The sequence below is a fragment of the Dermacentor andersoni genome, chromosome 2, assembly GCF_023375885.2.
Source record: "Dermacentor andersoni chromosome 2, qqDerAnde1_hic_scaffold, whole genome shotgun sequence".
In the NCBI taxonomy this organism is placed as follows: Eukaryota; Metazoa; Arthropoda; class Arachnida; order Ixodida; family Ixodidae; genus Dermacentor; species Dermacentor andersoni.
This window is the reverse complement of record NC_092815.1, coordinates 46,568,628-46,582,112: the sequence shown is the minus strand read 5'-3', so window position 1 is coordinate 46,582,112 and position 13,485 is coordinate 46,568,628. Positions and strand designations below refer to the sequence as shown.

General features: G+C 42.5%; 1 protein-coding gene and 1 long non-coding RNA gene across 12 annotated transcripts in view; one reads left to right on the top strand and one right to left on the bottom strand.

Annotated features, from left to right (window-relative positions):
* baz (par-3 family cell polarity regulator) overlaps window positions 1–13,451 on the top strand; it is a 250,546-nt gene extending 237,095 nt beyond the window's left edge. For 7 of the 11 annotated variants that reach the window (XM_072286397.1, XM_055077194.2, XM_055077193.2 and 4 more), the window contains 3 exons: window positions 4,008–4,106; window positions 11,108–11,172; window positions 11,731–13,451. In XM_072286397.1, coding sequence (XP_072142498.1) covers window positions 4,008–4,106; window positions 11,108–11,172; window positions 11,731–12,304 — 738 coding nt within the window. In that variant the 3' untranslated portion in view covers window positions 12,305–13,451. Of the gene's footprint in view, window positions 1–4,007; window positions 4,107–9,151; window positions 9,221–11,107; window positions 11,173–11,730 lie in introns of all 11 variants that reach the window. The other 4 variants (XM_055077196.2, XM_055077191.2, XM_055077197.2 and 1 more) reach the window with 2 other exon arrangements.
* LOC129387721 (uncharacterized) overlaps window positions 1–13,485 on the bottom strand; it is an 18,245-nt gene that overhangs the window by 3,116 nt on the left and 1,644 nt on the right. The gene's annotated exons all lie outside the window — the stretch shown is intronic.

Sequence of the window (13,485 nt, the reverse complement as noted above, 5' to 3'; positions counted from 1 at the left end):
TCAAAATCTGCAAAAGATTCTTTGCTGACCCATCAGAACTACCCTGCTTGCCTTTCTTACGCATAAACGTGACCGCAATTTCTTTCGCCGATATGCATGTACACTTAAATGCATAGAGGATATAACGAAGGCATTTTTCTGTTCAATGCAACTTTTTCATAACCATGTTTTACTGCAGTATTTACCTGCTTTGTTCAGAAAACATCGGAAGTACAATCAGTGTACATTTAAACATGAGCAGAAAGAAAGGTGATCGTGATGCCTTTTACACGTCATTACGTGGGAGGACGACATTAAATCGCTCTGTAATCAGTTTCTAAGAACGGTTTAGTCCAGAGTTTACACTTTAAAGTTTGAATCAGCCACTGTTACAAATGTAAGTGAATGCAACTACACATATCAGTCATTTATTAGTTCCTTGCGCTTGAATTTGTGCTCATCATCTGTCGTCTGTGGCATTGCCATACAAGAAGAAAAAAAAATTTTTTTGGTAATGGAACGGTGGCTGCATCACTGTTAGAGCGGGACATAGCAGCATCATGCCATAACTCACAAGTGGTGCCATTGTTTCTTTCAGCAATTGTATGGTTACTTTTCTGGTGCTGCACCGCTGCAGACAACGCATAGTGGTGATTTATTGTGGATGTAACCAAACACAGTAGTAAACAAAACGCACTGCGAAATGCTACATCTGCACAAATTTTCAGTGTGATTAGCCAGTGGGTGAAGTGATCAGAACTATGCCACATGTGAAGTCCATTGTTGTATGTGCGTTATGCCTTCTACGTTTCAACGGAGCATCAAGATATGCTGTTCTTAGAAACTTTCACAATTTAGTGCTAAGGGCTACGTAGCTGTCCAGGTTTAGGAAGCTCGAACATAGGAGTGACGTGCAGAAGCATGCATAGAGAAGTGATTTTGCCCACATTCTCGTACACAGATTTCTTGCACACTAGTAGCTGCCAAATACATGTGTACTGTGCTGCTTCCACAAACTTTTTGTTAAACATCCTTCAAGTAATCCAATGTGTAACTGCCGACAAAACCTACATGGCATTATAATAGTGCTGTTGTGCTAAATGTGCTCAGTGGCATTACTGATGGTTAGTCATAGCCACCTTTTCAAACAAAGGGGGAACCAGAAATTCATGTCAGGAGGCTATGTAGCCTATTCCTTCCCTTACCCACAGTTTTTACTGCTGCTTTCGGTTAGCAGCTCACACACAATCTATTTTGGTTGGAAACTTATCGACACAGATCTTTGGCTGTGGCCTAGAGCATAAATTGGTGTCTCTTATACAAATATGTCTCTTATACTAATGACACATGAGTTCCACTCATGTCATTAGTGGAACTACTTCTCAAAGGCAGTGACAACTGTATTGCTTAGGGACCGTCCCTTATGTTGTGGGCATTGTTCCTGGTTGCTGTATAGCATCTGTGCCTGGTCGTGTCTGCCATGTTTAATGTTCCAAATCGAGCAGGAAGCACAATGTGTAAACACACTGACACCTACGGTGACTGTTGCGAGAGATGGATTTGGCTATTGTAGGAGTAGCAGCACACCTCCAATACTCTGGGCAGTGCTGATAACCGTTGCTCTCGGGTGGGCCAAAATTGCTTGGAACTATTGTTTTCGATCCTTGCACTTCTATTTACCATCAACCAGAAGCAGCTGTAGAGAGTTTTGTTATCTCTAATGTTCGTATCATCTATTGTGCCATTACAAAGGCCTGTCAACCACTGCATGATGTGCAGGTATCTTGTAGGCCTTTTTCTACAATAGGTGCAGCAATAGGACCAAGAGCTGTTGTTTCCCTGGTATCTAAAGAATGCAACCTGACATAGCACATGCCTAAAGCATGCCTTTGAAAGATAAGCCCCATGTGTCAGTGATAACACCTCATTCATTGTACGTTAGAATGAACTCTTCGCAGACCTGGTTGCACTAGTACAGGTTCATCTCTATTCCTTGGATCTAAGCACCCGCTGATCTTTCGGATCTACTTTTCTTCCTTTATTTTCATCTTTGAAGACCGAAATGGAAGGAGTGCTTAAATTCACAGCAAATAATGTGTTGTACAGGCTGGTCAAGGAGTGTCATACATAAAAAAATAAAAACTGAAGAGCTCATAGTTAAACACTGCAAAATCATTTTGAATTTCATACTACTTAAAATTGTTTGTCACACCGTGGTCCAAACACTGACAGCACATGTGAAGAAAATGATAAAGGGGTGCTCACATTCGCATGCAACTTTTTGTCCTTTCTGCCCCAAAAAGAGTGGAGTGCCTACATTCAAGAAAGGTTAAAGGACCCAGGTGGTCAAAAATTAATCTGGAGCTCTTGATTACGGTGTCCCTCATAAACTCATCATCGCTCATGATTCTGCCATCCCCACTGCTTAAGTATATCAGTGTACTTGCTGCATTTACTCGCATAATGATAGCACTTCTATGTCAAAAAAATTGACACAAATTCAGGGCTGCAATCATTACACAAGTTAAATTTCCCGTGAAAAGAAACATTTTCTTTTTTAATCCCGCGGCTGCTGCTGTCAGTGCGGGTCACCAAAACAAAAGTGGCGGCTGGCTGAGCAAGCAGAACGCGCCGAACGCAATTATTTTTCTTCTCATGAGTACATTACGCACATTGAAACAGTTTCTTCCGTATCAGTAATGAATAATATCGTTAATATCGGCAAGTTTGCGACAATAACGTAGCCATGTCCACTTTGAGGGGACAGAAACAGAGATGGGCGCGCTTAGCTGCCAGTGACATAGAAACACATGGCGGGCATGCTGCTGAAACTGCGACATTTGTCTTCACCGGTATCCTAATACGACACATTTCCGCTAAGGGTGGGCGAATATCTTAGCTGAGTTACAAGCGTCGGTGTATGAATAGGGTACACTTCTAACGTATCAGTGTAAACATGGCCACTATCGTTGCCGCTTGCGATTTGTTGCGTGCCCACGAGTGCAGACGAGAAGAATCGAAAGGCGCCTTTTATGTAGTTGTTGTGGACCAAAACCATTATGAAGCCCACAAACAATAAGGCCAAGGCAAGTTTGGTTGTGGTTTTTTTTTTTTTTTTTTTTCATGGAAGTGGCGGAAAGTGATGAAAGGAATAAATGGGGTGCATTAGCGCAAGCTCTTGGGCCAGTTGGTGCATGATGAATTTGAAAAAAGGGGGTACCAGCGAAACACAAAGGACGGATGCTGGTGTCTAACGCCTTTTCCTTGTGTGCGTGTCCTTTGTGTTTCGCTGGTACCCCCCTCTTTTCAAGTGAATAAATGGGACATCTGCTTAAAAATGTTGGGTGCGTGCAGACCGCTTGGTATGTCTTCAAGAGCCGTTCGCGTAGCATTTGACAGATGGTAAGTGCGATCATCATTAGCTAGGCTTGGGACACGACATATCGCTGCGACAAGTTCAGGGTGCGATCATTACACGGGAAAGAAAAAAAAATTGAATTTTGACAACAAAATTCAGGGGTGCGATCATTACGCGAGTGCGATCATTAGGCGAGTAAATACGTATATCGTAAATAAACTTCTATTCATAACCTACTGCACAGTTTCAGAATGTTAAACTCTTCAATTAATCATATTCAAGGAAAAGCAGTAATCACTTTCATACTCTGGTAATGACGCTTGTTTGGCATTTATATTCATCTTTATTTGAACAATGTTCATTATCTGTTTATGTCAACAAAACGTGTATGGCTGTCTAAAGCAAGATCGACACACTAGCAACAAGGCACTGCATGCAATGCTTCTGATAAGATTCGGCAGGTATGTTAGCAGTGGTTGCAAATAGTCATCAGCTGTTCCAACTTCAAGCACTGCCACAAAATACTAAGCTGGTGCTCTGACTGTGACAACTTATAAGACAGCTTTGCTGATTTTTGTCTTTCAAACACAGTTCTTGATATGATATTGTAGTAAATACTAACGCTTTACAACGATCACTTGTAGACTCTTTCTGTTTTGTACTTTTACAGGCTGTAAAAAGGACATGTTACACTCAGAAGCGCATACAATCTGTAATGTATACAAGCTGTGTATACTGTAACAAACCACTGGCTAACGGTCACAGTTTGGTAAGTGATAATGCTCTAAAATGCATCACAGGCACGATGCTAGCCAGAAGTGATTACGTTTGACAAAATAGATCAGCAGCACATTCCTTCATGTCTGCATTCTCGTTTTCATGTCCATGTCACCCTTAATGAAAAGCAAGATAATGTAAATCCTGCTGAGTGCTATATTTCTCCTGAGCACATCATCAGACCCTAACAGTTCTTAATGCTGTTTCTCTGTGTTTGAGCAGCATCAGAAAAAAGCACAACAGGTCAAGGGCAGCAGCGGTTAGGAGGCACTTTGCTTCGGAGGCATTGTGCTATATTTTTATTGTGCGATCTGAGAAGTCATCCCAGGTGTAACGGAACACAAGGGTTGGACAATTTTTATATCCCCAAGGTATTCTCACAATGCCGTCAGCTGCGTTTAGCCGTGCCTTCTCATTAATTCCCGTTTGGCAAGTGTTATAGAGAATGCCATATTTACATGATCTCATGCAAATATGGTGACAGCGACACCTACATGCACATTTGCACGATCTCATGCATTCGATCGCAATGCACACCCATCAAAATGGTTGAGCCATTCGTTTTGTCTGTTTGCATAAGTCATGCACAGAAAACACAGAAACACCAAATTCGCACTGTGCATTTCACTTTTCATTGGTGATGGGGAACCCATAGCACACATTTTTTCCATGAATGAAGGTCTCTTTCCCTTCAACTTCACCATCATAGAAAGCACCGCATGACTTTGCAGCCACCGCTTCCATGTTGGTAGAATGTTCTCCCACCAGGGCATTGCTAGTGTTGAAATGTGGAAAGAATAATATGAATACAAGAAATCAAATGCACCAGTTGAAGTGCGAGAGCTGTAACATGCATGAGACACATGGTGGCTGCCGTCCTCCATGCGACTAATGCAGGTATCGCTATGTGCACATGCCAGGGAGGCACACTTGCACGCAAAAAAAAAATTCGCTACTTTGCGAGGGCAGTGGCAACATTTGCCATCAGTGTGCTTTATTTCTTGCTCAAATATAGCATGCATATAATTTTTACTAAATTTTTCTGGAAGAAGAAACATGAAAGTGTACATTAGAGTTGTGAAAATACTCCCCTGCAAATGCCCGTTCAATACCCCCCTCTGTTTCACATCAACAAATAGAAGTTCCTTTCATTGATTCACTAATTAATTGAGATATGATAAGTCACTGGCTTCCAGCTTCAAGTTGTAAGAACATCAGCGCATAAGTGGTCATTAGAGAGTTTTAGTTTAGGAGACGCAAGGCGTTGGGGCCCCTAGCGCTTGGGTGCATTTGCGTTTGCGTACGCAAGCAGAAACACGTTATAGGTTAGCGGCCCCAAACACAAGCCACAGTGAGGTCGCATGCGTTCGTAGCGCCATCAACGTCTGATCGTTGCTGCGTTATTATTTTTTAAAATACGAAATCAAGTGTATGAAGTAAAGCACATTAAACTGTTTTTATTAAAAGCAGTTAATAGAGAGGTTTAGCGTGTCCGGTATTCGGGTAAATGCAGGCGGACAAAAACAGACAAAAACAGCTAATATTGCAGTAACCAAGTGTATTTTACTTTGCTGTGGGTGTAAATTTTCGGCAGCAATACGATTACGCCAGTGCCGAAAATTTGCACCAGCAGCGAAGTAGAATATACTTGGTTACTGTTTTTGTGTGTTCGAGCTTTGCACCACTAGGTGGATGCACCATGCTGGCCACTCCCGTTTACTCCTCCGCCCCAACGCCCCGCTTAGGGGCAGCGATGTTTTCGGCCGCCCTAACAACCCAAGGACGCAAGTAGTCGTAGCGGTCTGCGCATGCGCAGTACCGTCGTCCCTAGTTCTTGCGTACGCAAGCCGCTTGCGTCCCCTAAACTGAAACTATCTATTGTGTATGCAGGTTCTTTGTTGACAATGTAGGCTTGCTTTGTGCTGACCACCTGGAAAGTGTTTCAGATGACTAATCCAATAGATTCACACCTAGTGTATCTAGTTGACACATAATGTATATCTTGTTCCAGTGTGTGTACCACATTTTCTGGTGTATAAGACGCATTTTCCCTCCAAAATTTTCATCGGTGCATCTTGCATAAGCAAGAACCATGCACTCTGGTATGGCTAAAGTGTGCTTTTTCAAGAAACCATGCCCAGCAGCATTCTGAAAGAAATTGGAATTTTTTTTTAACAACGTAGCGGCCGTGGCGACAGATGTCAGCTTCTAGGGCTCGCTGTGTAGGCAGTGTGGCGGCCGCAGTAAAGGCTGCCATTGTGACCTCCGGGATATAGGTGCCTTTGTGATTTGCTGTTATAGTTTAGTTTTACATGAAATAAAGATTAAACCCACAAAACTGACGAATAAATAAGAAAAATAGACCCCATTATTTCATTGTTACCTTGTAGCATGCAACATATACCCATTAAAATAGAGAGGGCCTCTTGGTTATCACCATTATCAAGTCTTCTGTGCGAGAAGCCTTAGCTTTATCTCAGCAGTCCAGTAGCAGTCGCAGTGCTTCTGGCTTCTGGTTACCATTTCGCTTTTATGTGCGTGTGCTCAGACGTTATGTGGTTGTTGTTTGTGTGTTTGTCCCGAGCACGCCACACCACAGAGGCAACACCAGTGATGTGCTTCAAGATGCTTACATCGTCGCATAAAGTTGATTCGGATGACAACAGTGGTAGCCCAGCGATGCTTCCTACTAAAGTTGCCGAGGTTTTTGACAGTTCGTCAGAGGATGAGGCATTCGGTGGCTTCAAGTGACATGCAGTAAATGTTGATTTGCTGTGCCTAAGAACGTTGGTTCAGATCTTTCTGCTAGAATTGGCAGTTCATAAAAATTTCGTTTATGAAAGTTTAGTGCCCTAAAATGGGTGAGTACGACATGTTAAGATGGGTGTATAAGCATGTATAATTCATCATGCCAACTGAGTTAAAATTGGTGTGTATAATATACCAATTTTTGTCTTCGAAAGTCTTTGAAAGTAGGAGCTGCATCTTATACAAAGATGAAATTTATGCACCGGCAAATATTGTAATTTAAAAAGAGCCTGATTTCTGGTATCCCCTCTTACAGGTCTTGATGTTTGTGCTTGTCAAAGGTCCTATAACAACACCAATTAGGCTTCTGTTAACATAAGTAGTTAACAGGATCTTTGCCATCTTACATATATAGTCAGTTCACAAAGTCATAAGTATGAAGCAATCACATGCTCATTTATTTTGTTTTTTAATCTTGGATGCAGAACTAGGGACAGATGTTGCAAAAAGAGAGAAAGAATAAACTTTATGCAAAGGGACACACAAGCGTAGGATGCTCCTCCGCTCTGGAGTGGGTGGTCCCCTCAGTCCAGGAGTCCAGCGATCTTAGCTGCCTTTCTCGTTTGGTTGACCAGGTTGAGCTGATCTGTTGAGTTGGAGCTAAACAGCGCTGCCTCCCATTGTTGTATGGTAGCGTGTGTTACGGGTGCGAGGTTTGGTGGGCTTGCATAAGCCCATACCATGTGATCAAGCATTGTGCATTGATTGCAGTGTGGGCATTTATAGGAATACAGCGCAGGGTGTATGGCATGGTAGAGACTCAAGTGTGGATATGTGTTTGTTTGGAGTTTCCGCCATATTACAGCTTCCTCTCACGTCAGAGCATTATGAGGTGGCTGTAGTGTTCTTTGTGAAAGCCGGTAGTGTTGTAGGATATGGGTGTAGGTTAATGGTATCAGATCGGGGTGGAACTGCTAGGCACGTCCCTCTCGTGACTCCCGGTATGCATGGACTCAGGCGTAGGTGTGTGCCTGCCGATTGCCGCTTAAGGACTCATGCCCCGGAGTCTGCACAGTTTGTATGTATGGTGGGAACTGGTGCACTCCACTCAGAATGCAATGTGCTGCCCTTGATCAAGATTTCCAGATGCTGCAGACAATCCAAATGATCGCAACTTTTTAGGTATATTAAGTATCACATGCTGCAGACAATCCAAATGATCGCAACTTTTTAGGTGTATTAAGTATGATTTTTTTACTATTAATTTCTTTTGTTAAATGAAAGTCCTAGACCACTAAGTCCTAGAAAAGATAGTGGCATGCCACAGAGCACCGTTAATAATTTATTAAAACAGCTTTTGTCAGCCAGTTTTGATTTCATTTCCAGGAGGATACTGTGCCGTGACGTCATGGCACTGTATGGTGGGAGCAAGACATTGTGACGTTTTGACACTCAATCCGGTTTGCTCACTCACTTCATGCACTGCTACTCATTGTGAGGGCCGATGTAAAAGCACACTGGACGGCTGGGCAAGCCGGTACGAGTGTCAAAACGTCGCCATGTCCTGCTCCCACATACTGTGTGATGATGCCACGACACAATATCCTCCTTGGATATGAAACCGAGACTGGCTGAAAAATTGCTGTTATATTAAATTATAAACGGTGCTCTGTGGCATGTTGCTATTTTCTAGGGGTAGAGCATCTAGGACATTAATTTAAGACCAAAAAATGAATAGTCAAAAATATAATGTCAGTACGCCTTTATTAGTTATGTGGTGGCAAACAAAGAGCACTTCTGCTAACTAGAAGTTCAATTGAATGACAAAGAATAGTCTTTTAGGCATCAAAATGGCTGTTGAATTTCCTCAAATTGTTATCTTGGTGTAGTAGGCAAAACGTTGGGTTAATGATGAGCTTGTATTCAAGGCAAGGTTCCTACCGCCTTCTTGGAGCAGTGAAAAGATATTGTCTATGTAATATACATACTCCTGAAGGCACAATTGTAGCACAGTAAAGTGGAATGTGTCACGCTACGTTATGACTATCTTTAGAGACACTGGTAGCATTAAGGGTCACAGTTCTATAAAAATGCTGTATTTTATTATCTATTGGTGATTGGTATTTAGTATCCCTTGCTGGAATTTTGCTTCAGCTAGTTAAAAAGGTAGCTTTTGTGTCTCTTTACCTGTTTAATTTAACAGCACAGTAAAGCTTACGATAAGCCCAGGACTTCTAGAGCAATCACTCAGCAGTTTTTCTGCATCGCTCGGTCTTTTCGTTTGTGCAGGTTTGCAGTCCTCACAGAAACACATCATTTGGTCGATCTTTTAGTCTGAGAACATCGCGTGGTCTTCAGGTATCATCACTGCATTCAACACCACCACTATCATCATCATTACACCACTGCAATGCACTCACTGTTTGCACTGTCTGCATGAACCATGTGCAAGCACCTTGTGTCTGCGTTAGGCTCGATTGCAGCACAAGCTTTAAAAAAAGCATGCGTTTCATGTCATGCATGCAACAAACTATGAAACCATGATAAAGAATGTTTGTGCAGAATGCTGAAAGGGGCACTGAAACACTTCTTGAACATGGTAAAGAAAGGTTCCTGGCCTGTACATAATGCTGCTGTGAATATGCAGCACTCATTATGTCTTCATTCATATATATTAGGTCCTCTTCAAAACTTTCTTTGATAATGCATTCCCCGAATGGTATTGCACTCATTTCAGTATGTTGCTCAGGTTTCTGAAGGAGTGTTTCAGTGCATCTTTGAACACACCACGCAACCAAATGGTTATGCCTTGTCATAGCCTCCTGTATACATTCAGCACTCTCATTGGCACGAAGAGCACAGAGCGCTAGCCATCGCACCTGGTTACAGCGCTTGTCACCAGTCAGTGGTGCTAGCCCAGAATGGAGAAGATGATACTATAACGCGGTGCCCGCTAGAGATGCCCTCCCTTCCCCTTTTTTTTGTGTGTGTGCAGCTTCTATCGCCTTGCTGAATCTAAGTGCCAGTAACACCTGCAGTGGCATGAACAAACAGTCTTCCACAAATTGTGTCTGTCGCAAAAAAATGTGTACAAGAATTGGACGAGCATAAGAGATTGCTCTCCTCTGTACTAAGAAACGTTCTTGCACGTTTCCATATTGAAGCTCTATTACATCTTAGCCAAGTAAAAAAGCAATATGAAGTTTAAAAAGTGCAACACAAACACAAATATTGTCGACATTTGCAGCTACAGCTTATGAACCATCCGTGACAGCAGCTTCTGTAGATATTTTGACGATGTTATTCTTATCTGTTACCTTCAGGACAAAGTTAGCAGATGGTGAAAAAAAAACTTTGTCACAACTGTCACGCACAACTTCTCGTGATAATTGGGGCCTGAATACTTGAAGACCTCACGCTATTGCAGCACTTGAGCACCATTTCTGCTGAAGCCACACACCAAAAATTGCAATCTGGCATTCATGATGACATGACACTGATCGAATGCCAAGAATAACTTAGCAGTCTGAGCTCTCAATATGCAGTATACAGTTGACGTGTTTCCACTACCCAATGAAATGCGGCCCTATAATCTTGTGACTGTTAAAGAAAATGCTCAGAATGAGAGAGCACACTGATTCAATTTCTTTTAGGACGTGGCACATGATGATATGAAGTCTCAACCAATGCAGTTCTTTATATAAAAGGAAGTTAGTTTAGCTCAAAGCACGACAACAAATTTGCTAGGACAGGCTGATCTGTACTTTTTCTGGAAAGGATATACCCGCAGTAAACTTCACAGATGTAAGTGCCTCTTTGCTTTGCGGACAGCAGCCACTGCTTTATGCAGGCAAACAGTTGTCACATTTTGGTAGACTTACAGACATGTGCACACTACCTTTGCATTTTCCCACATGTCTGCCACAGCTCGCAGACGCTTTAATTGCACCGCTATAGAGGACGCTGTTAGCCAAGAATGAAATGAAGTAGGTCAGGTGAGGAGGGTGAACGACGCTGCCGCTGCTGGCGCAGAAAGTATGTAGGAGGCTATAGCCTTGTGCATTGTTCTTTTTCTGCATTATTATTTTTTTAATGCTGCATCAGTAATTTATGCTGCTTCTTTCTTTGCTGCAGCCCTGCCTTTTTCTTGTGCCTAGTGCAAATCTTACTTTTTTATGTCTCGCTGCAAAGAAATGAAACCTCCCGTTCTCAAACCTCCCTTTATCTTTTTTCCCCCTTCTGCAGAGACGAGATAGTGATGTTGTCCACTCAAGGTCACAAAGTTTTGACATATTTAAGGAAATGGAACGGTAAGGAATTCTTCTTTTATTTTGATATCAATGCAGTGCATCATGTATACTTCGAATCAAAGTTGTAACATTTGTGAATTGTTAAAATTAGCAGTGACCAGCATTGTGCCAGCTGCAGTTAGTGCGCAGTTCTACCACTGGCCTTGTTATTGCAGCACCCAGAATAAGCTGTGGAGCTTTATATAGTGTATGTGGGATGAAGAGTCCTCCGTGGCCCCATGAATCATATATGCAGCATGTCCAAGTGCAGGTGTTAAAAACTGGGGTGGTTGCTCTGCATAAGTCCGCACACATGCTTTCTGAGCACCAAACTATAAATCTAGCATGTTCTCTCGTTAGTGAGCCACATACCCTCTGTGATATCTATTTTGTGACTCACTGCCAGACTGGCATACAACTGCTGTTATAAAGCCGCCACACAGCGAGACCAGCACTTTGCAGAGCAGTACCAACAGCAGACTTCTTTGTTGACAGCATTTTATACATTTGTGCTTCATGCAGTTGCCAGTCTGCTATGTTGCTTACAAATTCACATTGCCTTAACATTTTCTGACACAGGCCAGGAAGCCGGGTTGGACTTGTAGACCCCACCCAGTACAGCCACTATGTTAACTTTAACGAGATCCAGCTACACCTCCGGCAGTTCCAGCAGAAGCAGCAGCAGCAGCAGCAGCAGCAGCAGCAGGTCTCCTCACAGTCTCGAGATCCCACCTGCAGCAGTTCATCACAGCCAGCGCCCCCACCACCAATGTCCAATCGGTCTCGCCCAGAACGCCCGTCATCAAACTACTTTGAGTACGAGACTGTCCAGGGTGTTCCTCCAAAGCCCCAAAAGGAAAGGAACGGCATGGGCCCAACAGAGTCCAATTCACTTCCACGGCACGCACACGTGGCTGGGCATCGCATGGTGTATGCCAAAACGGTCCCAATGCAACAGACAATGCAGCCCACCCATAGTGCTCTTGGCAGTGGCAATGTTGGAGTGATGATCAAGACTGTTCCGCGGGCTGCTCCGCGGGCACACCTCCAAACGATGGCTGGCTACAGGCATTCTCCAAACCATTTGTCACAGGTCTACGGTATCACGTCACGTCATGACATTGGTCAGCAGATGCCTGGCTCCAAAGTATGAATGAACCATTGCAGTGTTCTGCCTTGTTGCTTCTTAAAATTTTTTTTCATTATCGTGTTGTATGAACACTGAGATGCATGTGTGTATAGCGTTGACATTGACTTCCACCAGTACCTCAAAGATGGAACATGTCTGTTTCATGCACGAAGCAGTGTAGGATGTGGTTGTTTGGACCAGGAGAGTCATCCGTCCAAGCTCGGTACTGCTGTTGCTTGCCTTATGGGCATGCCCAAGATCGTTTCTCTCTCTCCTTTCTTTTTTTTCGCGTGCATTGCTATGTTTCAAGCTGCACTGGGTATGACATTAAAGAAAAGTGTGCCATTTTTATGCAAGGTAGTGACAATAGGAGATAGAACTGAAAAGGAGCACCACTACCCCTGCCATGTGTCCAATGCTGTTTTGTGTAGTGCAGACATGAGTGCAGCTGATTGTATTTTTAGAATGCAATTTTGTATTGTCGTGGAAGCGATATAGTGTGTTATAAGGAAATCGTTGCGTTTACGCACCATGAAAGAAGCTCTTACCTTTTTTTTTTACTAACAAACAGGAACAAAAGAATGTGCAGGTGCCTTGCTGACTCTGGGTTATTTGTAAGAATGTTTTCATCTTCATAATTGTGTGGAGTTTGATGAGATCATGTAACTCATGACCTTACATTTGTTATGATGGGAGGAAAGTTGCATTGAGTTCTCATACATTGCTGGTGTTTGATTTGTTCACTGGCTTGTTTCATGTATTTACACATTCATTATTTTTCCCATCAAGGAAAATGTGCATTGTAAGTGCTCGCTAAACCGTCACCTTTTTCTTACATGAAACCCTGTTCTTTTTTTTTTCTTATTCCATTGTACATATGTTTCTCTTTCTTCTTTATTAATGAAATTTTCTTTCTCCTTTTTCTTTTTAATTGAATGTGACAGTGTGGCTTATGAGAGTGTAATCTTGCCTTAGCACATGTCTTCGCACCCTTTATACAAGGTTGTGCAGCCGGATCGTTCATTCCTGTTTTTCTTGTATCTTGTAAAATTTTTGTATGACAGTTTATATATAAATGAGAAAACATCTTTTTAGGACAAGCCTTTGTAAGTCTGATTCTACACTCATTTCTCCACTTGAACATACAGAATAAAGAGAAATGTACAGTTGATCTTTTCCTTTCTTTTTCCAGTGGTAGCAATGCT